This window comes from Cyprinus carpio, chromosome B13 (genome assembly GCF_018340385.1).
Source record: "Cyprinus carpio isolate SPL01 chromosome B13, ASM1834038v1, whole genome shotgun sequence".
NCBI lineage: Eukaryota > Metazoa > Chordata > Actinopteri > Cypriniformes > Cyprinidae > Cyprinus > Cyprinus carpio.
The window spans coordinates 13,199,333-13,220,120 of NC_056609.1; the positions used below are offsets into that span (position 1 = coordinate 13,199,333).

The 20,788-nt window shown below is 37.5% G+C and overlaps 1 protein-coding gene across 1 annotated transcript; it reads right to left on the reverse strand.

Annotated features, from left to right (window-relative positions):
* Positions 1–3,124: 3,124 nt before the first annotated feature.
* Positions 3,125–19,481, reverse strand: trim8a (tripartite motif containing 8a). The gene is made up of 7 exons (XM_019098039.2): positions 18,291–19,481; positions 17,064–17,915; positions 9,046–9,141; positions 7,088–7,321; positions 6,473–6,504; positions 6,262–6,377; positions 3,125–5,131 (listed from the first exon to the last, which is right to left on the reverse strand). The coding sequence occupies exons 2-7, from the start codon at positions 17,655–17,657 to the stop codon at positions 4,503–4,505; spliced, it is 1,701 nt and encodes a 566-aa protein (XP_018953584.1). The 5' UTR covers positions 17,658–17,915; positions 18,291–19,481; the 3' UTR covers positions 3,125–4,502.
* Between the last annotated feature and the right edge of the window lie 1,307 nt (positions 19,482–20,788).

The window sequence follows — 20,788 nt, forward strand, 5'->3', positions numbered from 1 at the left end:
AAACCATGCTGTCCAATTATTTTTTTAACATAGAGGTATTATGATCTCTTTTCCATTGCAAAAAAAGGGTCAACCGATCAAATTAGCACTTTTGGTCACATTCCCAGAGCTGATGCTGTTATATAAAACTATGGCTTCCAAGCTACTATCCTAGTATATAGTAGGTGAAAGACAGCATGCCAAAAGAGTAGTTTGTCCAAATTCACAGTATTAAAAAAACAGTAGGCAAAAAGTAGAGATTATGAAGTGTGCATTAAATTGACACTTTACTATTCCATGAGGCCACAAGAGAGAAGCTGTGAATGAAAATCAAGCAACGCAACTGATGCTGGTAGGTCACATGGCAGATGCAATTTTCCTTCATAATACCATACTCATACTATGTAGCACATATATTTATTTTAATGGTTACAGAGGTGGACAAAGTACACAAATCAAGTACTTGAGGAAAAGTATAGATGCCCATATAGAATATTACTCCAGTAAAAGTATTAAGTACTCCTTTTTTATTTTACTTGGGTAAAAGTACAAAAGAACTTGATTTTTAAATGTAAAACAAAAAAAAAGTATTAGTATTAAAAAGTAGTAAAAGTCTTAAAATTAAAAAAGTACTGATTAATGAATGTTTATATTACAATTTTATATAGCCTACTTCGAAACTCCTGCTAAAAATACATCTATATAAAAAATAATGAATGCAAAAATTTGGCATTAGTAACTCAAGCTCCGAGAATCTCCCGTTTCTGGGCTCGTTTTGGGTCAGACTGATCATTTGAACCAGTGAGGTTTTGATTGGAGAACAGCTGCAATCAGCTCAATCCAATTCGTGAATGAATTGTTCAGTGCGATTTACGAATTGATTTAACAGGTTAATTGAAAAGAATCAGCTCGTTTACGAATCGGACACTGATATCACGTCATGTAGGCTAGTGCATGATAATATATCCAGTTCAAAATGATGAGGAACAACATGTTTTTATGAAATATAGTGGAGTAAAAAGTACAATACTGTGATTTGGAATGTAGTGAAGTAAAAGCTCAAGTTTCCCAAAATAAAAATATTCCAGTAAAGTACAGATACTTGAAAATTGCACTCAAGTACAGCAACATAGTAAAAATATTTAGTTACTGTCCACCAGTGATCGGTTGTAAATTAAGATTCAAACCAAATGTAGAACCCTTAAAGACTTGATTTCGGATACAGCTTTGATGTCACTGGTTTTCCTCAGTGCAACAGAAAATAGATTAGAACACCTCTTTGTGAAAAATTTAAGATTTTGAATTTAAGGCATTACAAACAGCGTTCATTCAATTGAAAATGTCAGACTCTGAAATAGACATTGCATATGAAAATTGTCCTGAATTTTCACATTTGTGTTGGTGTTAACCGGCGTTTAGGCTGCAATAAAATGTGTCCTCTCAGCAAGTTCTCAAACTATGTTAAACAGAGCAATACAAGTCAAAAGCACCAATGTGATAAACACCAGCAAAGCCATAATCGTAGGACATCATTCCCTGAATAACTGGGCAGGATTTAATAACTGATGGCAAAGGAAGAGTAAGCAAATACGGCTTGTGCAAAAAACGAGAGGCTTTGGACTAGAGCTGGTCTGTTTGTTATGGGCTCAAAGGGAACAGCAGCACAGAAGACTCCAAAGCCTTTGTACAAACACATCCACACCCTCAAATTCTCACACTCCAACTCTATTACAAGAAAAAAAGATGACAAATCCCCATGTTTGGGTGCGTTTTATATTCCTTTTTACTACATCCCTATATGATCACATGTATAGAGGAGTGGAGCCGAGCAGCCTCTGTTGTGTTTTGCAATCGATCCTTCCGGCAGGCTACAGTCCTCCCACGGGCTGCAATGAGCCAGCATGAGCAGCCAGCGTGATTAGCATCATGGGACGGCAGAGCTCAGAAAAACAAACCCATTGTGGAGCTCTTGGAGCATATGGCGTGTCCACCCACAACAAGCTAGGGGAAAAAAGAGGGTAGAATCCAGTCAGATTTCTAATTGCTTGCAAAATGTTGACTGTGCTGGCCGGAGAGCACAGTAAAGGTGGATGTATGGGGTTTGTGGGAGGAGAGGGGCTGGAACGTTACACTTTATAAATAAATGATGAGCTGTTCTTCAAGCCTGATTACTTCCCCCATCCCCTTTCTACCCCACCCAGCCCTGCGCCCCCATCCCGCCATGCTTTAATGGAAAAATGTGACTGATGCTCCCATTGACCCATGAGGAAGAGCTGGAAAGTCTGGCACAAATCATTAGACTGCTATATTTAAATGATCTGAATCTGGCCATTTTTTTATTTTTGGAAGCTACATATTTCACAGAAGTTTCGCTTCGGACTTGCTCGTAATACCGTTGCTATCTTGTAAACAAATGATTAACTGCCTTAGGAATGATTAACCTCACTTCAAATATAACCTCCAAACCTGTTTTGATAATCAACAACAAGGTCTAGGCAAATGATCCAAGCCAAAGATGAACACAATCTGCAGCAGCAGAGATCTAACAATTTGTACCTGATGCTTCTTTTTAACAACCATGACAATTATTTATGCCTAATAATGCATCTTAGCAACATGTAGGTCATGTAGTTTGCCATGGACAGGTAGATGTTGTATGTGCTCACACATAATTTCCTCATTCATGCATGAAAATATTATGAAGTGCATGCTTATGCCTCAGGATATTTTTTTTTTCTGCAAATGTCACTTTAGAAATCTTTTTTGACTCCATTACAGTATTCAAGTCCCCAAGACTTTTCCAGTTGTTTGTGATTTCCTGGATAAGGATTAGGTTTTAATAAATATATTTTTCTACGCACAATTTCTATTTGATAACAGATTTCAGAGTTTGGAACAACTAGAAAACTGTATATTTATAAAATGTACTTATAACATTTTATTAGAAAAATGTGTATTTATAGGTTTTAAAAAAATGTAAATAATTTGTATATTTAGGTTTTTTTGGATGGTGGTTACCTTGGTTATTGTGTGTTTTTTAATTGATTTTAGTCATGACTAGAAGTTTGCTGAGGCCTCCTGGTTAAGAAGAATCAAAAAGCAAAAAGAATCTACATTACACAATTACAAATGAGATTGCATACACTTTTGTTTAAACCAGCATTTAATACTTTTTTGAAGCACATTTATTTTGATCTCCAAATATATGCAGTCCATTCAGTTTTCTTGTATAAAATATGTGAAAAAATGTCACCAACTGTCCTCTAGTCTCACTCAGTCGAGTCTCTTGGAGTTCTGAGTGCACAGAAAGGCTTTCCTGCATGTCTACAATCACAAACAGGAAGTTTTTCAGCATGTTCAAGACAATCAGTGTTTCACAGTGACCACAGACCCCACTGGGCTTCACCGTCACCGAATAAAACAGGAAGTATATCTACACCATTGTAAGACTGAGAGGTGTGTGTAGCCACCAATCATCCTGAACATGCTTCACATGTGCTTGAATGCAGGAAGTAACATTATCTGACAGGAAGCAGAATCCAGAAGTACTAACTCATGACATGCTCGGTGGAAAATCTTTGAAGCTTCCAATGAATCTGCATTGAGTTTTTATACTGATCTTTTCCAACCTAGCGAAACTTAATGAAAAAAAAATATTAATACATAATTGTAAACATAACAGAAAAATAAGATCCTCTTGCCTCTAAGGAATGTAAGTAACACGTCAAACCATAATCAGAGTTCCCAGTCACATTGTTATCTGTGGAGCGGTTCAGCAGAAACTTAAGCTCGGTAGAGGTGAAATATGATAAATAATAAACGCACTCTATCCCTCTTTATTTTATATAGCACTATTCCCCATCTTCTATTAATAAATCTGTAGAAGTTTAATAACAATGTTAAAAAGAAAATCTTTACCACCTCATAAAAACCAACCAGATTCCAGATGCCCTAAAGGCAGGAAGAGGGGAGGTGAAAGGAGTTAAAACTAACTCCATTTACAAGCGATCATTATCTGCTCCGGGTCAGAACCCTCTGCAATTATCCAAAATCTGTTTGTAATTTTAAAAACTCAACTGGGTCCCGCCTCCTCATTTCTCATTCCCTTATCATGTTTTACGCAGGGACAGAAAAGGTTTTAATGCTTAAGTTGGAAGAGACTTGTGTTTTGAAGCCAAGAGGCTTGCATTGCATGCTAAAAAGTGCTGTTGTTTAGATTTGTTAACAAGCCTGGTTTTGAAAGACAGGCGGGCAAAAAAGGTCTAAAGGTGGGGTCACATTTGCCGTTGTTTGGTAAAAATTTGCAAGCACAGTCCAGTCATTCCAATAGGAATCCATGCAATTAGGATCCTCACACAGGTTTCACTCATTTTCATGTTGGTTTGATGCAGACTTCATACATCTCTATGCTATTGACAATGGACCTGTTTTTGCACGCAAAATTTCATTTAAATTTCGCAAATGTGACCGAACCTTAAGAAATTTGGTGAGTTATTGGAGATAAACCAGAGTTGCAGTGGAAGTTAACTGGTGACGTATGGTTTAGTGGAAGATTGCCCGTAGAGTCCATAGAAATCAGGGTGTCTATGGCTCTGTGAGGCGTCGATCCAGTCGTGCATGGAGAGACCCTGGAGAGGCTGGGACATTGAGGGCGTGGAGGGCAGGGGGTGGGTGTAGTCCTGTGTCCAAGGGAAAGATCCCGAGCGTGGGTAGGGAGGATGACCGCGGTGGTTAGATATGGAGGGGACACTAGAGCAGTAGCAGTTGTCCATCGTGCACATGAGAATCTTACGGCCGCCGTACTGCGGCAGCATGGCCTGCTGGGACGAGCTGGGGTTGGGGTAGTCGGCAGGAGTAAAAACAGAGCTGGAATGATGGACAGACTGAGCACTGCTGCTACTGCTGAGGCCTACAATGTGCTGGGTGGAGCTACAGGGAGCCATGGGCGGCTGTGACGCCGGCCCGTCTGTGGAGTTGGAACCTTGACCCAGGAACTGCTGTTTGCTCATGGGGCCTGACGAGGACTCCAGCAGGCTGCTGCTGCTTTCATGGAAGGCCGTGGAGTGTTTGCGTTTCTCACCCCCGGAGGTATTCACACTGGAGGGGTGGACAGAAACGCTCTGGAGGAAGTGCGCGGGAGTACTGAATGGTGCTGGAAACAAGGAGATGAGGACAAAGAGTTTGATTTGTGGAAAAAACCTATGTTGAACAGAAATATTTTTACAAGCAAAGTCAGTGGTTCTTAAATGGTTGTGTTTAAGGACCTAGATTATAATTTTGGCATCAAGTAATGTACAACCAAACAAACCAACAACAAAAAATTGTTTATTATACAAAAGTTTAAAATGCAGTATTTATTGTTTCTTTCAAGTTTTTATTGTTTAGAGTTTTTTGAGGATGAGGGCATTCCATGGCCAATGATAAATAAGAGATAATGAAACTGAAAAATCATTTAAAATCTAGATAAAACACATGTCAGTGTACTTTTTGTTTTCATGATGGTTTCATATGGGGTTTACAAACTTTTTCTTTCAATACGACTCCAATGTCATGTGAAAAAATCCTTCTAAAACAATGAAAAGCATTTACTAATCTTAGTTAATGTTAATTTCAACAATTATTAATATATTATTAAAAACAAAAATTGTTTCTCTTAATATTCTTTAATGGATCTGAGCTAACATGAACAATGAACTGCTGTATTTTATTAACTAAAGTTAACAAGTAATATACACACTGTAACAAATGTATTACTCATTGTTAATGTAATGCATTAACTAATGTTAACTAATGGGACCTTATTGTAAAGTATTTTTACACATATCATGCATTATTATAACTATATGTAAGTTTGAATGACAACCTGAACTAACCTTGCTTTAGTTTTATCTGATATTTAAGACTTTTGACCTGTTTTTATTCTTGCATGTTTCTCAGTGTTGGTTGTACTGCATCATCCTAACATGTTGTATTTTATGCCCCCCAAAATATCTAAATGAATTTTAATTGAGAAATTTAAAACATGCTCATCATAAAGAAGGTGTATGTATGAATTGCATTTTCAATGTAAAAGGTGCAAAAAATTCTACATTGGTACCTGTCTAATTTGACTTGCTTCTACCAACTGATACATTTGTGCCAAAAAACGTACCTATCATAACTATTCATGATTACATAACTAGTGGAATTTTATTTTTCATTGTTTTATCCTAGAATCAAGGATCCAATTAGAAAAGAGGTGTGACCCACCAACTGTCACTTAACCACTCAATTTTTACTTACCTTCCAGTATTTTTTTTAAGTTTTTCTCCTTTTTTGAGACTTCAGACAGGAATATTTTGGAATTAAGATGACCCACTTTGTAAGGTGGCAGAACACTGCCTGTGCATGACTGTGATCTGTGAAAAGACATGACCAGATTACTACATATTCAAAATGTGATTTAGTATTCAATTTATATACATTTCTGCACTTGAGCTCATAAATGACATACCTGTCCATGAGTATTTTTACTGGTTTTGTGTTCTACAAAGCAAAACAAAACAGAACAAAATATTAATCTCCCTGCAGTCTACAAGCTGCTGCTTGACTGCCTCTTTGTCTGTAAACACGGAAAAATCTGGAAGTGCAGATCTGCTGATATAACAACCACACAGAGACAGGGAAACATTTCTCACAGGTATGGGCACATTCACACTGTGTGTTTATGAGAGTATGTGGGTGATTTATAGCATAAGTCAGATGGGAGTGCGTTCAAGGAAATATTCACTGCGTCCGAAACCCAGAGCAGTCCAGGCACACAGAAACTGGTTTCAGACACACTTCCAAGATACCATGACATCATGTTTAATAATCGACAACAGGCAATATTTAATGACTACATGGCTTTTTTTCTTGCTAGACATGGAATCGTATGTGGAAAACAAATAATTATGAATTAAGCGTTGTTTACATTAATCAAACATTTATGAATTCATTTACTTCTTTCAAACACTTCATCAGACAGCATTTTTCCCCAGCAGCTTCCAAACCTTCAAAACCACGGGATTGTGGGATATCACAGATAGTGAAGGACAAACATATGAAGGCATCTGTGAATTGACCTCACCTTCATAAAGTTAATATCCTCTGCCTTGTCAAACACAACTTGGACAGAGCTGAGCAGTTTCTTGGCCTCCTGACGGCGTTCATTGAGCTGGAGGGTTTGGGTCGAGTTCTCCTGGCAGTATTTGGAGTGTGCTTTATCCAGCACCTCTAGAGTCCTCCCCAGGTCATCTTCTAAGAGCTGGTGCATTTTGTGATACTGGACACGCACCTCCTCCTTCAGCTGCTGTACCTTATCCTGCACAACACACACACACACACACAAGGGTGCATACTGAATTTCTATAGTCTTCCTCATTGTGAACACTTAAAGTAATAGCTCTCTGTAGCAAAGGAAACTGAATACAAGACAAGATACATTTTAAATGGAAAGTAAATGAAGAGCTTTGTTTAATTTTGTTCTATCTGTTTAATTTTTCTGCTTCTCAGATGTTTACTCTGAGAAAAATCCCCAGCAGTATTCTATGTTTCGGTTTCTAGTTTCAGAAAAGATCACAACAATGTCTCAGACTTTACCAAAGTATGCAATCAAAAGACTTGAGATTTAAAAAGGACTTTCCATTGCAAATCTCCCAAAATGAGCTATGCTATCCACATTTATTTAATTGATCTATAATCCTACTGTATTGAAAAAATGATCACATCAGCGACAAAGATTAATAAAGATATTAAAAATCCAAACTGATTTCCTAAATACGTATCTAAAGCGTTAAAAGAGCAACCACAGAGCAAAAATAAGCAAAAGCTTACTTATATCCTCTGAAAAAATAAAAAAGGTGGAAAACAACAATGTACATTTGATGGTGTTTGTAGTGCAGCTCACTGAAGACAGCTTTGAAGGTTCAATAGTCTGTGAGATGCACAGAAGGTGGGTATGAAAGTGAAAAAGACGTGACATACAGCCAAGTTTGGTGACCCATAATCAGAATTCATGCTCTGCATTTAACCCATCCAACGTGCACACACACAGCAGTTAACACACACACCGTGAACACACACCCGGAGCAGTGGACAGCCATTTATGCTGCAGCGCCCGGGGAGCAGTTGGGGGTTCGGTGCCTTGCTCAAGGGCACCTCAGTCGTGGTATTGCCGGCCCGAGACTCGAACCCACAACCCTAGGGTTAGGAGTCAAACTCTCTAACCATTAGGCCACGACTTCCCCTATCTGGACTAAATTATATTTTAGAATCTTAATATACTTTCACGAGATCATCTGGAACCACACACCACCTTTTTATTTTAGAAAAGCTTGTATAAAAGTAAACTTTTAACATTACTGCTCATTAAACTGCATTTTACTTAGATGTTTGTCTAGAAATAAGAAATTTGAGTTTTTAAGTTCAGGTATCTCATGTAGTATTTATATTGTATTTTAAAACGTTTTCATTTTAGTTAATATTAACAACACTTTCATATTTATGTTAAAACAGATGAGTCAGTCATAAACGTTCAGATTTTGTTTCTGATAATTTTGTTTTTGTAGCTGAATATGAGAAGATTCCACATGTGTCAGCACAGCTAGCTCTGTTATGTGATCTTGCACTTCTGTTGTTCTGCTTTTTATCTATGCAGGTTGAATGAAACGTCTTTATGATTTGATTGCTACCTAGATTTTCATATTTTTTAATGTGGATCTCAAGAAAATCAGCAGCTGCTGTTAAAGCTAATAGAGATTCAAATCCAAAACATGGAGAATAAGACCAGACCTCTCCTCGACAGTATTGTTTTGTACTGCAAAATACTTATCTAATTCATTTTCCTTAAACAACAAAAATAAAACTGCAGACAGGGAGAAAAGGTCTACACAAGGCTTAAGCACAGACGCTGCCAATGTCAGACCAAAAACAGCCTCTTACATATTCATTAGCTGCAGTAGAGGGTGAGGGGAGAGACATGCAGACAGATAGACAGAGGAAGACAGAAGCGTGTGTGTGTGCATGCTCCCATCAACATCTCCTTACCTCCACCAGTAGTTTGTCAGACTCCAACTTATACAGCTGCTCCTCGATGTCTTTCACTCGATCGTCAATGCGATCCTGCTGCTTCATTAACATATGCTGAAGGGAGAGAAGAACAACACAAATCAAACCTTTTTCCACAGATTCACGATCTGTCAAGCTCAACAAAACAGAACGACTCCAGGATCAAGGATCACCTGAACTATGAACTATTTTTAGAAATATTTTCCATTGTAAAGTCAAACCCAAGCTAACAAAAGCAATGCATTCACCATCTACTCTAAAATAGGACCCCAAACATCCCGCAGGCCCTCTCTATGACATCCAAAAAAAATCTTATTAACGCAAATGAGGAAAACAAAACATGTCGGCAATGAGACTAATTCATCAGAATCACACACGCACGTTTGCTTTGTGATTCTGCCTGCTATTAGGTGTCTGGACAGGTTTTAAATTGGATTCAGAGGAAGCCACTAACCCCAAAGCTCCCCCATCCCCCAGCCAAATCAAAGCCTGACAGTGTGCTGAAGCTTTTATAATCCCCTTTATACTCGGCCTCACATGCCCACAAGAAGAACACTGCACCTCACCACACCAAAGTCCACAGGATGCTGAATAACAAGCCAATTTAGTCGTTTAATCACATAAACGTCCATGCAACATGCAATAGGCCGACTGCAAAGGGAGAATGCAGCTGTCATGACAACAATAACGCACATTGTGCATGCACGAGTGTGCGCATTAATAAGTGTGGAAATTTGAAGCAGAGCGTGAGGGGGCAAGGCCGCCTCGCCCTCTCATTTTGCTCGCTATCTCTCCCTTTGTTTGCATGGGCTTCTTTCAGTGTCAGTGACAGATTGTCATGTTATCCCAGCATAGAGAGATGTGCACGGGACCGCTGCAGGATCTATAGGTCACATGAGAGGAGACACATTCTTGAGGCCTACAGCAAACCCCTGCATGGATGCCAGGCAAACAAACAGCATCTCTACAGTCAACTCTTAACAGCGGTCACTGGTCACCATGGACACTGATTGAAGTAAAAATCACATTCATTTTCTCGACAGAGAAACAGACATGAGCTCCGAGCTCACAAGTCAGTGTCATTTCAACTTTTTTTTTAACTTTTTAAATCGGTTAAAATGGCAAATTAACAATGAAATACTACATTATCCACCATTATGAAGCAGGAGTCATCAAATACATCTATATAAATATATATATATATATATATATATATATATATATATATATTTATATATTGCTATATAAATATAATGCTATATACTGATATACCAGATATCGTTCCCATTAGGAGTTTATGAGTTACTAGCTATGTTTCCATCACCCCATTTGTTATGCCCATTTTGAAGTATTGCACCCGAAATTAATGATGAAAACACCAAATTTAAAAAAATAAAATAAACAAAAATCACTTGATGTTTTGGCAAGTAGATGTAATGCGAATAATAGGAGATGGAAATGCATTTGGAGAATAAATTCTGAACATTAGATCCACATGAGAAATCGGCTGTTTCCGCTGATGGTTACCAATACCACCGTTATCCACACAAACAACTTGATGCATTTTTTTTGCAAATTTTAAAAAGATTTGCTTCGTGTTTGGATGGAAACCCAGCTAATGAAAAGCTAATAATGAACTAAATTGCAAAAAATGTCAAATTAAAAAGAAATAAATAGGGCTGCGCTATTAATTCAAATAAAAACTGCAATATAGGTTAGGCTGCAATTTAGTGTGTTCGAAAGTGATGCGCTGTATTAATTTACAGCTGATGATCTGCTTTCAGTGTCTCAGAGCAACTTGGTCTACAATAAATGCTGCTTTACACAAACTGCATGCTGCTTGTAACGCAATGTGTGCCAGGATCAATTTATTTCTACATTTGCATAATTAATTGAAAAGTTTAAGACATAGTAGTATTGTAACTTGTAGTAAAATAAAGTGTTATAATTATCAATAGCATTATTCATTTTTAACAATATTTTTTTATAATGAAGAGCTAAAAACTAATAAAAGCAATAACAAAAAAGTGATATTAAAATGATCAAGTATTCATTTTCAATTTACAGCACATTTCTATTATGCTAATTGTTTTATAATTAGAGTTCAAAATAATAATTTAAAAACAACGTTTCAGCAGCAGCAACAAGATACTTTCTTATAAGATTAAATGTTTATCTATGGCAGTTAAAATCGCATTATCATACAAAATAATTACAATGTAATTTCTGTGTCCAAATTGTGCAGCCCTATACTGTAAATAGGCCTACATCATTTTAAATAACAATCAAAACACTAAACAAGATTAAATATTTTATTTACATGCATGTCATGACTGTTAGTCAACATCAGAGAACTTAGAACATGTGAATGCGTTGTTGAATTATTAAAAATATTAAATTAAAACCTCCATAGGTACTTATTAAAATATATAAAATATTTTCAGCTAACAAAAAATGCCTAATCTGGGAGCTCGTTAATAAGCTTATTTAAAAACTATGTAATTTTTTTAATTAAATTATGTTAACTATTTATATTAATTAATTATTTGTTATTATTTGTGAAATACCAATAAAAATAAATAAAAATAAAAATAGTTTTACTGACAAAAACCTTAATGCACTGCACTCACTGAACAAATCCGAGATGAAATGTTGAATATAAAAATCTACTTAATTTATTAATTACCAAAAAGTATTGATAAAAATGTTATGTACATTCACTTAGCAGCATGTAAATGCCAAATTCAAAGACAACTGTAATTTGACCTCTCCTGAGCTTTGTGTGTGCTGAGCAAAGCTGCTGTCCATGTAGAGCATTCCTTTTGAGTTAGCGTGCTGTCATTAAAGGCAGAAGACAGCAGAACAGCTCACTGCGGTGTGGAACAGATCAATAGTTTTTAACAGATGAGTGTACCATTGCTTTGGTCTTACATACTGGCATTTCGAGCACTGTGTCAACAGTGGTATCAGACTGAGTCACTGATTACACACAGTTATGAGTACAGGAAACTGTACATCTTCAGCTCAACAATGGCCAAAGCTTCATGCAACATACCAGCAGGAAGTTACAGAAAATGACTACACTCCTGGTGCCATTTAGCTTAACAGCAATCCAAAAGAGGAACTTTTATTTAAGGTTTTTAATTTGTTACAATTGTTGGCGTACAGATGAATGTATCCGTGTCCTATACATCTGTGCAAACGTTTCAAAACACGCAGATGTGCAGATACAATCTGTCAATCTCTTTTGATTGGGAGCACGGAAGGTAGCATCGAAAGAATCTACAGACAATGAACTGTTTCTGTGATAAATGTAAGCCATTTAATTGCAGCAATGCGATGCCTGATGATAGGCTTGTTGATGGCTCTTTTAAGCTTTAAAGGTGAAGAAGATCGGAGCTCAGTCTGAAAGCAGAATAATCTGGTTTTGTGGGGTAGTGTGAGGGGCGTGTGTGAATTTCACAGCTAAATGCTGGATTGAGTTGATTTATTTCTGCAGTTTGTAAATGACTCAAAACAACCTACGTACTGTACATTCACGGCAAAGACAAAAGGTCAGGCATCCTGGCAGCTATATGTGAAATGTGCAAACGGCACAGTGCTCTGAATGCATAGTGATAACTTACAATTCACTTATAAATGGACAAAACCTCATGTGTGCTTCGCATTATTCATTCATAATCACAGATAACAAATTTTAAATGAATGGTGCATGATTTCATAAAACAGATGAGACTACAGATCCACTGAAAGAAAGGTCAGTATAGACACATTCTACATACAGACTGACACTTTCCATGAATACAATGACCTTTCTGTGCTATAAGAAAGAGTACCTGCAGTAAGAGCTATTAGATTACATAAAACTAACCTATCATGAAAAGTACCTATATAATGAGCACATTTAATATTTACATCCCCTCTTAAACGGTGATTATAGCCTGTCCTACTTCAAAGGTCTTGATCTCATTGACTGTATCCAACACAAAATTGTACAACAACGTCAACATTTTACTCAAAACATACTCTGGTGAACTGATATTCAATTAGTCTAACTGTAGAAAAACAATTAATTATTTGTTAAAATATTTATTTATAAATGTATTTAAATTTAGACACTTTTTAAACGTTCCAGTAAAGAGTTGCAAAAACTAAAATAGAACTAGGTTGCTAATAATAGAAATAATAAATAGAAACTATAAAGCCTGATATCACATTTAGATTGATCTCCTAAAAAGTGAAATATAACTATTGTTGTGTAGTTCAGTAATGTTCAACAATGGGGCTTTAATGTGTAAAGCCTAAATGACTTCAGTGGAGATGCTATTTTAACTAAGGACAGATTCATTCTTTATATAACTGAATCTATGTAAAAGCTTATTTGGAATTGCTGGCAGAACTGTATCTTCCACCTGATCATTCATCCTGAAATCGATTACTGTATGTATAAAACACCTCTATATATTCAGAGAAAAACATTGTGGTTATTAGTTGTATTTATGTACGTAGGCAGGTATTAACTGATGTTATTGATTAATACATTAAGAATTGTATTCTTGTATTTTGCATAGTTTTATATGTTTGGTTTCATTTATTTTTTTTCTTTGTTTTTCTCCTTGGTTAATATGTCATTGTTGTGATATTATTATCATGATAATATTGTATGGTCATGTGACCTTTGATCACTTGGAGGTAGGCCTATAAAGATTGGTACATCAGTGTTGTTCATTTGTCTGATGAAGAGCCTGCGTGCTTGAAACATCACTACATACGCTATGCGATAGCTTTTTAATAATACATTTTCTGATACTTTTGGAGCTTTGGTGTTGCCAATAGTAAGAAATAAAACATGAAAGGTGGATAGAAGTTACCTTGCTGCAAAAACAGACATCTGTTTCAACCTGTTGGTTAAATCTGAACAGTTTATCTAATAACGTGGAAAACACTAAAGAGGTCTGTTTATCTTGGCAGAGGCATGATGGCAATGGGAAATGGCATGGCACCCAGCATGATGAAGCAAAGCACCATATTACAGTACAAACTGCTTCCACATAATCACATCGTACATTCATCTGCAGCAGCAGCGGCTTTGTCCAGATGAATTGCCATCACAAAAGACAATGCCAGCAACATGTCTAGCTGATAAGGCAAGCTTGCTTTCTACTCGTTTCACTCAAGGTTTGCTTTTGCAATTCATTCCAGAACACTTTTCTCCAAATGATTATGTGTTTATGTGATCCTATGCAGAACTTACATGTCACAGGTGCAAAGAGTGAATGGTATTCACCACTTTCACACTGATATGAGTGTGATTCCAAACATCTGAAGTCATCCGACTGTACTGAATGTTTCTCAAGGCCGACTGTGAGAGTCGTATAACACTGTCTGGGCTTGCCTGCGTGCAGCGGTGTGATAAGAATGGCCTCTCAAATTATTCAGCGACACCACAATCAATTTCGAAGTCTTTCTAGAGCAAAATCTGGAGGACAATTACATTCCGAATGATCCAACTGAGAGCATGACTAATTTGCAGAAAATGGTCAAATGTGGGCTGAGCCAGGCATCCACGCATAACTCCTCACTGCTTGTGTCCTATAGTTAAAACACAGGAGTTATATTATGGAGCGTGAATGTTATTGGACCGGCCGAAAGAGTAAACAGGTTTCAAGCAGACTCCTGTCATAAAAAAGGAGGGAAGAAAGAAAAAAGGAGGAAAAGAGATAGCGGGGTGATCCTCCATCGGATCTCCCATGATGTCATCCTGCAAACAGGAGGCGGATTATTAGGAACGGAGCAGAGAGGGAACTGAGGTCACTCCCTTCCTGTGTCTGCCTGGAACCCACGTCCTATTCCTGAACAAGAGCCGAGGGAGCAAAAAAGGCCGGGCAGTTTTACTGTGGGACCACTTGAGTCACACTCTCTAAATTTATGCACTTGCGAAAGAAAGAACAGAGGGATGTGTGTGTCTTTCAACAGCAGCTGTGGGGAGAGCAAGCCTTGTGTCCATTTCCTCGCTCTCTTTCCCCCTCCTTTTACAGACCCTTGGCTGCTTTAGGAGCCATGACACATTGGCCATCTAAAAAGCATTCCTCCACGCATCCAGAAGTCGTCCCTGCCAAGTCCAGCAGCAGCTCACCTCACAACAGTTCATTATTCTGGGAGGCAGCTGAAGGAACAGTGTGTTTTTTCACTCCTACACTGCAGAATGTCTCAGCTAATTTTCTCATTTGCATATCCATCACAGTTTAATTAACAGGTAAAACGAGCTTTAATAAGTAGCTTTGGGGATCAAGACAAATAAATGCAGGAAATACAAATAGAAACATGTCTTTACAAAATACTAAATTCTTTCCCTTTAGAAATGATGTTATCAGAATGACAATTTGAGTGAAAATTTAACTGAAAAGTGAACATGAATTTCTAATTATCTTTGTAGCTCTTTTTTGCCTAAATGTGAGCCACACTCGAGCTACATTAAGTTTTCATAAAACCTGATGATCATGTTGTCCAGCATGATTTAAGATGATCCAAAGAGCTTCAGTGAAAGACGAACATGTGACCATCTGGACAAAGAGTCACATGATCAATGTCACACATTTACCTACCTAGAAATCTGAAACATTTCTCCATTTACATCAATTTAAATGGACTTTTGGACCCCATTGTATGTATTTGCTAGTATATGGTTATCAAACATTCAGTTTTCAGTATTGAAGAGCTTGATGTTGAGATATAAAACATTTTTAACATGGTAAGTCTATGTAAATAGTCTCATCTATAAAGCAAACAAGATAAGTATTCCTCTGTGAAGTTCTACTCTGTAAAGCCTGTTTTATGGACAAGCTCATTATTTCTTTCTGCTATTTGGCAATCAGTTTCACAGAAAAGAAGAAAAGATGTGTAGGTGGCATTTGCAGTGAACATTTCAAATCAAGCACTCTGAGAATAAACCTCTTTGGAGGCAAAAAAAACGAAATCTTAGCATAAATGTATTTTTTATTCTTAATTTACCTTTAAAATTTGATTTTAGACAACAAAGTACTTGAATAATAAAGTTTTCATTTGAAGTTGATAAATTTACGGAACAGATATAATCATTTTACTTGTCCTGAACAATAGGACTACTGAACATTACAAATGGCACTAAAGCTAGTATTTTTACACTTGTTCTAACTCACTTTTAGGCTATTAGTCAACTTAATAAAGCAGAAGTCTCATTATGACAGTCTTATTATACCGGCGTTAACATTCGGCTGACAGGGCTGAGAGACTCAGGATATGACAGAAGTAACTTAGGAATGGTAGCACAAAACTCATGTTTCAAGAGGAAGTGATTGCTTCAGCATTTGAAAGGGAGTTCACTCCTCACCCCAAGTCCGCTCATGATGAAAAAATCATGAAACTGATTAGGGAGACAAAATTCAGTCCTTTCAAGCCCTCAGTACTTTGTCTAATTAAGGTTTTTGCTATAATTAGGCTAAATTTTGCTCCTCATTAAGCCAAAAATATTCAGTGTTACAGTGTAAATATAGTTTGACGAAAAGTACTTTCTCTCACTACTATTTATTGCTACAGAATAAATGGATAATAAATACGGACAATGAAACGTTATTAAATAAATACAAATTTCCTACAGTATAATTATATTAAAAGATAGGTCCTTCAAACAAGCTTTCAGAACCTTTCTGACATTTTGTTTAAATAAGTAACGCAATTTCATTAACAAAAAATATTTGGCTGAAACACAAAAAAATGAATTTATGGTTTAGGCCAAAATAGTTTTGGAGGGCTTAAACCACTGGCCCTAACAGTGACATTTATTTAGTACTTCTCTGATTATGCGTTTTGACAATGACAGTGTGTCAATTTCATGCACATAACATGCATGATCTACAACAGCTAAATCTGTCAGCAGTGTACATTTAACTTGATCCACAGTATGTGTGCTCAGTGCCTGATGTCTCGTTACACCCCTACAGAGAAGGTCAAGCACTCACCCTGATGTCATTGCGTCGCACTTCCACGTCGCACACCGCGTGGCCGTGGTTGGGCGCACATCTGGAGAAGCAGCAGTACTGGCAGACCGCCACCTGCTCCGCATCGCAGTGATAGAGTCTGTACTCATCGTGGTGCAGGCAGCTCCAGGCCCGCACCTCCTCAACCCCCACCAGGAGGTGTCCAGGAGCGGGACAGGGCTGCTGGAGATGCGTCTGGATGTGAGACTGGCAACACGGTGCATTACAACGAAGACACACTTTCTGCGCTTGCAGAGGAGGCCCTCGCCTACACAGAATGCAGTGCAACACGGCAGGAGCTTTCTCGACGTTCAGCGCGTTGAACTTCTCTACGATGTTAGTCAGTTTGATGTTTTTCTCCAGGTTGGGTTTCTGATTGTACGCGTGATTGCACTCCGGGCAGCGCACGTTGGCCGTGTCTTTAGCCCAGGCCTCGCTGATGCAGCTCCGGCAGAAGTTGTGTTTGCACGGCAGCTGCACGGGCTCCACGAACACATGCAAGCAAATGGGACAAATGAGCTCCTCCTCGAAGCAGTTCCGCCAGCTCTCGGCCATCTCAACCAGTTGATCAGACATCCAGTTTTGAGTTGATCCGCTCAAACCTCAAGTTCTAGCACCGTTTCAACAAGATTTCGCTCATTCTCGCGACTCTTTCATTTAGATCCAGGTGTTAGGTCAGTCGATGAAGATCACAGGAGCACAGAAGCCCCAGAGAAACTGCTTCTGATCAGACCCAAACATGCCAAGGGAGCGTCTCTGCTCCTGGCAAAGTTAGTCAGCAATCACAGCCGGGCGTGAAAGAAGAATCTGACGTCCAGGGAGAAACCTCACAATCTATCCACAAATGATAACCATATAAAGAACACTAACTAATTATGGTAATATTTATAGGGCGAGCGAAACATGACAGCAATTGACTTAACTAATTTAAAATGCTATTATGAAAAATCATTTTAACCACTGTGTTCGTTTTACGAACTTTACATACGATTTTTAATAGCTTTTGATAGTCTGACAACTAAATAAAAACATAATAAGCAGTAATTAATTGTTTATTACAACAGTAGGTAATAATAATTAATTAATGCAAAGTGGTTTGTGATTCAAATAGTGGCACGTTTATTTTCTTTGTTTTGGGCTTTGTCTGATTGTAAAGCTAAACATCATATTTAAAAAAAACATCATATATATTAAAAATTGTTACTTTACCTGTACACTATTCTTCAGAGACCCCGTGAATGATGTCATTTATCGGTCAAAACGAATCGATAAACGCGCAGAAGCTTGAATGTGTTTAAAAAGCATCGGTCAAACCAACTTTGCGTCTATTTCCAATTACGGCACCCAAATCAACCCCGGAGCCAGACGCAGCACGCGCTACATGTCTCAGTGACAGATGCCCGACTATCCGCTGAAAGACAACTAAACTACTAGTTAAAGGCTACGACATCGTCTAACATCCAGTGTCAGTGAAGAAAAGATCAGTTAGATATAAATGTAAATGTCGTATCGTCGTTTAAAACAGTTTAAAACAGGAAAAGGGTGACGCCACAAGTTGCGCTGAAAGCGTCCTTTCGTAAGCAGCTGCTGTACAGTCTTTTACTGAAGCGGGCGATCACGCATTTGATTTGTGCCCGGGGCACATGACATCTGCACTGCTGGAATTATCATAAACTAGACCTGAGTCTCGGTTTAACACTATATCGATAAGATCACTGTCCCCTACAACTATAAGAGAGGCAGAAAGACTATTTTATCTATTCTAGTGACACGACTTTGAATGAACGTACAGTTGACGCGTATACACGCATGCCTGCTCGCAGCATTAAACCACAAAGAGCTGCGATTTTATCATGATCAGAGCTATTCTCTCGCTATCTGTGCTGGTTAAACATTACAGAATGATCCTCAACCTGATCCCTGTCCATGTTTCGCCTGATGTTGACTTACCAGACACGGACTGCGTTCATTTTTAGAGCCCTATGTCTTGTATTTTATTTTGACGAAGCTAAGTCGCCTAAAATATTAATGTATTAAAGCCAGATACCTTTGTTGATCTTAAAAGGAGACGATATCGTTTGGCCTTTGTTATCGCTCATCAGCCCTTCCTGTTTAACGCGAATTAAAAACGACGTATCTATTTACTTTTGCTCTCATTTGTATGCCCTTTATATAGACGGCTCTCGTAAAGCAAATAGATCCAGTTCTGCGATCATCCAGGGATATCACGTCCTTTAAAACGTTAGTCCTGATTAAAAACAGATGCTTCCGCGCCGTATTCCAATCTGCGTCTGTTATTATTTATGATTTTTTCCACCTTTCAAGCTAATCCTAGATGAGAGGAATGCAGGCACAGGACTGCAACTCAGGATACAGTTCACATACTCCCCCTTCCCTGATCACGTGATCAGCGCGGACTTGATACATAAAAGTGGGAGGGGTTATCAAGCAGGGGCGGGGTTTGATTTAAAGGGACACACCTCTATTTTATTTATTTTTTTGTGAGCTGTCAAATGTCTACATTCAGTTTCTCTCTAGTAAATAAGCCATTTTCCCAAAAGCGATTGCTTAAGAAGTGTTTAAGTACAGGAATATTCAATTATTTATTTAGAGGAGAAAACTAATATTTTTATTTAGCAAATCATCTTTTTAAAAACAGCTGGTTCAGATGTTGTTTGAGGAGTTGGTGCATGCAATTTACAGTAGTCAGGGTCTCTTAATGAGTTGAATGTTACCCACAGACCTCATTTTACTCAATTTACAATAAAATAAAAAAATTATGTAAACATGAACCCCTAAGGCAATTTCTCTTCTGGGTTTTAGAACTGAACAGCTGTGCTTGAATGTACCATCCATTATCTCACCAGCCCACCAGAATGCTGTTACTTATTCCACATGCAAAGAGGGAATTTACATTGGGATCTTAAAGAGACAGAGATAATATTTCTAGTCAGAGGCAGACTTGCTGGTTCTCTCTGAGGAATTTTAGTGCCTGGTCATCATCAGAAAATACTATATCATTTAGAGTGCAAGAGTGGAACATGGCATTTTTTCGGGTTGTGTCATCAAAATCAACACAAACATCCAGATTAATGTAAATAACTTTAATGCACTTAAGGGTAACAAAACCACAGGCAGTGTAGTGATTCTCCAGAATATAAAAAAATGCCAGTAAACTAATTAAATTCATCTTTTAAAAAGCACTAATAAAGGTTCTTTTTTTAAACTTTGACCTATATTATTGTGCACACATCCCAAAAATAACAAATGCACATTCTAGAAAATAGATTGCTGTCCAGGAACCAGTTAGTTTGCTTCGCTATAAAGAGGCTTGGAATGCAATCATAAAGTCAAATGTAATGAAGTTCAATACAAGTAAATTAGTTAACAAAAATAAACAAAAGAAAGATAAGGGAACTATTTCGTGCTTCTCAACTTTACATTTGACATGACGTTTAGAAAACACCCATTCTGTACACGCTTTGGTATTGTGAAGTTGAACTGACTATCCAGCTATTGTTTGACTAAACTAAATGAAGCCCTTAAGAAATATCATCAACCTTAAATAGGCACAATTGTATTTTATATAAGCAAATTAGTAAAACCAGTTTTTTTTTTTTTTTTTTGATAAACATGAATTGCTTTATGTTTTTGTTCATTATTAAATGAAAATTCTGTCATTAATTACTCACCCTCATGTCGTTCCA